We start from the raw sequence: 6,000 nt of genomic DNA, 5'->3' as shown, positions 1-6,000 counted from the left end.
TAAGCTTTGCAACTTTATTAGTAGATCAGGGCATACAGGTTTTGGCACTTGGTAGTACCAATGGTCGCCAGCAAGATGCATGTCTCCTTGGTTGCTTCGATGCAGTTGACGACCGCCATGGCCTGATGGCGCTGCACGGCTGAGGGTTGGGAATCCTAGAGAAGAAGAGACATAGATAACCGCGGTTTGTTTAATTGGACTTTGGCGAGGGGGCCGAGCCTGGGCTTATGGACTGAGAGTCTGATATTGACCATGTGGTGGATTTTTTTTGGTGGTGTTGGCTACACTGCCAGGATTTCTTGGTAGACCGGAGGTGAATCAGAGGCACCATTGATTGCCGCTACGGTGTAGACAGGCGAAAGGTTACCGCAGGCGGTGATAGAGCGAGAAGGGTGATAGGATTGAGGCGATGGTGGGCTCGGCCGGCCGACTCGAGCATGTGGAATTGGATAGCGCAGCAGGAGCTGGAGAGGAGCGCATTCGCGTCTCGGCTGTCGTCCCAAAGTGGACAGCTGCAGTATCTCGTGTGTTCCCCGTATTTTATCATTGCTTTCTAGGAAGGGTCATGTTATAAACAGCCGCCCAGTCGAGTATGTATGCTCTAGCGTTGGCGTGGCGCAAAGTACACAATTGTCGGCATCGTGTGCCTGGGTCTCTGTTCTGTTGAGCTGGCGCGGGTGGGAGGCAACAGCCGATGCCGAGTAGACAAATGGTCGGCGAGGAATAAGCGGATGGCACAAAGTCACGGCGGACGCCTGCAAGATCAAGGGGGTGGAAGGTTGACGAGTTGCCAAGCCATTAAGGTGGCTGACGCAGGAGACGGAAGCCATGGCCGTTGCGTTGCCGCCGGGTGAGGTGAGTCAACTTAATCCATCGAAAAGAAGTGCCATATCAGAGCGTCGTCCGATGCCTCGAGGTCAAGGCCGTTTGTTCCTCTCTCGGGTATCAGCATTTAACGATCGCAGCCGAGTACGCTACCTAATAAGGAGGGATGTGCGCAACATCGGCCGACCATGGCACAGACCAGGCATGAACCGCGGTCCGATAGCGCTGGCAATTGTACATCAGCAACACCAGTAAACAGTCACGGGGCCTTCTTCCCTGCCTGATCAGAAGCTGTCCGTCTCACTCTTGCCAGAGAAAGATCTCCGAGAAGGAGGGTTGCCGCGTGGGAAAGTCGAGACTCGAGACTTGAGAGCATGGTCGACATGAGGCTAGGCCGCGCTTGAATTGAAAGTATGCTCAAGTGTTGGGTGACTTGGGTCCCGAAGAATTTAGCGGTGCTAAGGCGAGATAGTCGACAGTCCAGCTGAAATTTGAGTTCAATCGATGGCAGGTCAAAAATGCAGGGTACATGCGCGCGATGAACATAGTTAGGATAAGGCGGTGGTGGGGGGGGATTTGGAGATCGGAGAACTTAGAAGAGGAGAGCTGTGATCCAGGACTGAGGGTGAGGAAGAAGAGGGACTGGAACCGTGGGACGTGGAGGAGGAAGGGGAGGGGGAGGGGACTGGGCGTGGGGGTAAAGAGAGGGGGGCAAGTGTTGAGCAAGGGCTGGGTCGGGAGGAAGGAAGGAAAGCAACGCAGATTGCAGGCAAGAAGCAGGCACGGCAGGCTGGCAGGTACGGAGAGCAGGAGCAAAGTCGAACAAGTGCAAGAGCAGTCGGTCGGGTGTGGGTGGACCTGCTGCTTTTGCCTATCAATCCTTTCCTCACAATTACGGATGCGGATGCCCATTTTCTTTTCCCACCCTCGGTCAAGGCCTTATTCCTGGGTATTCACAGATACGGGCAACGAGCTGATATCTTTCAGTTTCCGAGTCAGGTGAGAAAACCATCCGTGTCTCTTTTCCCTCCCCATTCTGAGACCAGACTAACCGACTGTGGCGGGCAGTGAGAAACCTACTTGGGTGGTGTGCGTCGCACCAAGCCCGCCACGGGGATTTGGAGTAATGTCTGTACGGAATGCAGTCTGCACAGAATGTACAGAGACGGTACTCCGTATCTAAGATACCATGACATTCACCCCCGAGCTCGGGATACCTTTGACTCGGATATCAGAACGCCATTGCCGTCTTCGTCCTCACGACCGCAGGGAGCGAAACGCAACGGTCACGGCAACGGCAACTGCAAGTCGCAGTCCACTCAAGGCACACCATCATGTCTTGCCCTGCGATGCAGCGATGCACCCGTGTCTCTGCCGTATCCGTACCTTGCTTGCGATTTACCCTGCCTTGCCTGTCCTGCCCTACTCTGGAGTCTGCTCCCCCTGCGTGCGGCCCCAACAGTGGACAGCGCGGGAGAGGCCATCTCGTCATCTGTTGGTCAAGGCCCTAGCCAGCGACAAGTGGATGACACCCGCCGCCGGACCACCACTGACCACTGATCATAACGGCACAGAACGGATACCACTCTGGGGAGAGGAAGGGGCACGGCACGCACGGGTGGGAACTTGGGAAGAAGCACACACATTGAGGTCTTGAGCATCGGGGGGAAAGCTTGGGCCACCGCTTAGGTTGCTGTTTCCCATCTCCCACTGGCCAGATCCATCCAGTTTCCTGTCACCGGGAACCACGATGGAGTCCACGGCTTGCACGGGGTCCCATAAGTGGCCCGATTCGGCTGTGACAATCGAGATGGATCAATCAATGGAGATGGGTTGGTTGCTCGCTCTGTTTCTGTCTTTACGTACTCATCATGCTTCAGCTGCTACATAGCTTATTCCAGCCCGGATACACCACCCTTTGGCCTTATGGATGTCATGTATCTGTAAGCCGTACGAGGCCATCTCATCCGTCTCACGCACCTCCCTTCCTTGCCACGCCGTGCGGGTCAGATCCGGTCCCGCCCGTAGTCACGGGCAGTAGCGGCGCTCAAAGGTTCCCGTCCTTTTTTGCAATCTGCCATCCAGTGTGTGTTGCAGCAGCTGTCAGCATCGAGCAATAGGGTGCCTTGCGGATTCAATCTGCTTCCCCAACGCAAGGCAAGGGCAAAGGTACCTCATGTGCATCTGCACCTGCTGCTTCGCACTGGCACTTCCTATCTCTGCCTCGACATAGTACCGCGCCGCCTGTGCCTTGTCATGTCATGCCATGCCATGCCACGCCACTGGTGATGGCCCTCCTCAGCACCTTACCTAAGATATGCATACGTACTGCGTAGTAAGTAACAAGGTATTCCTTCTACGACCCTTCCCAGCCATGCCTTCCCAATCATATCTCTACCGGCTTACACCAGCTTCGGCCATACGGTTGGAACAGACAATCGCCATTCTGACCAATGTCTCTTCCAGATAATCGAGCCCACAATTACCGCCCTCTTGATGTATCTTTTTTTCCAACGCCCAGAGCTCGCGAAAATTAATTGGGATGTACGAGACAACATCAACCAACAGGCAGAGTGGCGTTACCAAGTATGCCTCTTCACACCGCCCGCTGTAGCTCACGCGACACCGCTCCAAGCCTCGATTCGGACCAATAGTGTCAATCCCAAAGTCGGAGGACAAGAGAACCCCACACAACCAACAGATACGATACCTTTCCAATGGCGCCCGAGTCTTCAACTAGCAACTAGTATCCGTCTAGTAACCGCTCGTCCGGCATGCCTCCAGACACCAGTCCAACAACATCCTTCCTTAGCCAGGCCCTGTGGCTGGATTCTCGCAATCCTCGTGCGGAATCGGCCGCATCGACGCAACTCCTGAAAGTACATGGGCTGGTTTTACCTGTCAAAGAACAACCACTCGGTCCCTTGGAGACATGTTGAAGAGTTTCACTGCATATCTGCCAACTTGCCCGACTGAGCAGGTCCTTTGAATGATACCATTTGGGTCCTTGGGGGAAGTTCCACGCTAACCTGACGCCCGCCAATCGACCAATCCCAGCCTCTCTCTCCGTCCAAAGTAGCTCAAGATAATACTTTGTACTTATCAAAATCCCACATCGATGCCCGCACCCCCATCCGTCTACCGCACTACGCCTCCGACTTACCCCTCGCCATTTTCGGCCGTCTACTGCCACTCGCCTTTCCTTCTTCGGGCTTGGTATCTCACCCCGTCCATCTCCTAGCGCCCACCTGACAAGCCCTCAATCCGGGGGGAGCACTTACAGGCGTACTTACTTTTGTCTCACCAGCTTGCGCCTTGGGGAATCCGAGGTCAACCTCGTCCGCCACACCATGGCTAAATCGAGACTAACTCCCCCGGCGCCCATCATATTGCGTCCCTCGAAGCTGAAATTGCTTTCCAGGGTTCTTTGTGTCAAATCCACGTGGAAGAGCAGAGAACCGCCAGGGAGAAACGAACGGCGAGCCAGTTCCAGACTATCGAAGAATGGCATCAGGTACAAGAACAAGTTGACAAGGGGGTCGTCAAGCCATGCTTGGGGTTATCAACACGGCGATTTTGTCTGTTACGTGTGCAAAACCGCCTTGGATAAGGTGCCCAAGAACAAGCCTGCAGGGCCACAGCGTCGCTGCCACTTGCGTGTCGATGGCGTTGCTAAAACGCGGCGCAGGCTACCTCAATCTTCCAGCTTCTACGAATTACTGGCAAAAACTAATTCCCGCGGGAATTTCATATCACCTAGGAGCGTGTCCGCTGTACCAGACATTCCATCATCTTGAGACATGAAAGGATCCGATCCCATCCTCCCATACGCAGTAGACGCTCCCACGGCTCTTAGGCCGTGGTTGACTGGTACACACTACTTCGAAGATGGCACCGTCACAACGGCCCGATTCCGCGCTCTGAACGATCCTCCAAAGTCCAAGGAGCCCCAGCCTCAATCCTCATACTCAGTAGTCAGCAGTTGGCTGCGGCTGTTGACTTTTTGTCTGTGTGCCTGTGCACCTGTCTCTTATGATCTGCTTCGGTATCCGATACTGGCGGCTTGCTCACCAGGCAGAATTACTCTACGCCTTATGGTTCTCACTAGCCGTGCGTTGTCATCCGATCGACAAAACGTCACCAACGTCCGTGTGTAAGACGTGTACGTAGTGCTTCTCCAGCTTACACAACGTAAAGGACATGAAGGGGGAAAGGGTACACTGGTCATGAAACACCATTGCCGGATCCAATTTGTTTTTGCGGGATGCTTGGCTTACATTCGTAAACGGGAGGCACCTGACAATATATCGGCACTCACACTACTCCAGGACGTCAGAAACTCGGTCTCGGGTCTGGAGTTTTCGCTCAAGGATTTTCTCCAACCCAAGGACTTTCAAAGCTAAAAGGCTATACTAGGCATTTGTAAACGTACATTCCGACATCGACCAACCATCGCGGCCTTCTGCACGAAGAGTTTGCGATTAGGTAGGCGCCTAGGGCCAACGGGGTCTTGGCATTATTCAACAACATTTCTACTGGTTTTGTTTCGGACCCAGCATCTCGTTTCCGCCGGATAGCGGAAGTTAAAAAATAATCTGATCGACATGGAAATTGACGAAGAAAAAAAAAATACTACCGGCGTAATCTTTCTGCCTTTGCTGCCCTCCCCCGGGGGGGACGACTGATTTCATCGGTACTTCGTCGGTAGCAAAATCCCGGCGAGATGTCCGTCGAACCTCGGTGGCCGGCGGCCGCGCGCGAGATGGCTGACGAATGGTCTCTACGCATTTAATAGCATTGAGGGTGCTTTGATGAACCGCGTCTTGGCGCCTTTTTCTTTTCGTGAAGTTTTCGGTCTTATGAAACGGAAAGTCGGATATGACTACATTGAACCCCTCCCCCACGGGTGTCCAGAATATAGCTGTGCGTGTTTATTTCACTGCCGTACCAGCAATGATGATGGAAAACATTTCGCCAATGTTGTACGTTACACACTGCAGCAAAGTCGGGCATGAAAGATGAAAGGGTTCGGCCCCCTCCACAGCGAGCTGTCTAGCTGCAACCCCCCCCCCCCCCCCCCCCCCCCCCCCCCACCCCCCGCCCCCCCCCCACCCCCCCCCCCCCGCGAGCGACCCCCCCCCCCCCCCCCCCCCACCCCCCCCCCCCCCCCCCCCC

General features: G+C 54.7%; 1 protein-coding gene across 1 annotated transcript; it reads left to right on the top strand.

Moving 5' to 3' along the window:
* Positions 1 to 1,013: 1,013 nt before the first annotated feature.
* CLUP02_15174 (uncharacterized protein) lies at positions 1,014 to 5,881 on the top strand (the record flags this gene model as incomplete). The annotated part of the gene is made up of 20 exons (XM_049294098.1): positions 1,014 to 1,076; positions 1,139 to 1,168; positions 1,219 to 1,236; positions 1,298 to 1,350; positions 1,443 to 1,824; positions 1,930 to 2,190; positions 2,288 to 2,475; positions 2,554 to 2,623; positions 2,706 to 2,878; positions 2,940 to 3,110; positions 3,198 to 3,582; positions 3,638 to 3,805; positions 3,905 to 4,053; positions 4,133 to 4,403; positions 4,459 to 4,598; positions 4,682 to 4,978; positions 5,154 to 5,175; positions 5,534 to 5,550; positions 5,621 to 5,748; positions 5,826 to 5,881. 20 exons carry the CDS (start codon positions 1,014 to 1,016, stop codon positions 5,879 to 5,881), a joined length of 3,042 nt encoding a protein of 1,013 aa, XP_049151244.1.
* Between the last annotated feature and the right edge of the window lie 119 nt (positions 5,882 to 6,000).

Source organism: Colletotrichum lupini, chromosome 8, assembly GCF_023278565.1.
Source record: "Colletotrichum lupini chromosome 8, complete sequence".
Taxonomy (NCBI): domain Eukaryota; kingdom Fungi; phylum Ascomycota; class Sordariomycetes; order Glomerellales; family Glomerellaceae; genus Colletotrichum; species Colletotrichum lupini.
Note: the sequence above shows the minus strand (reverse complement) of the source record. Positions and strands in the feature narration are given on the sequence as shown.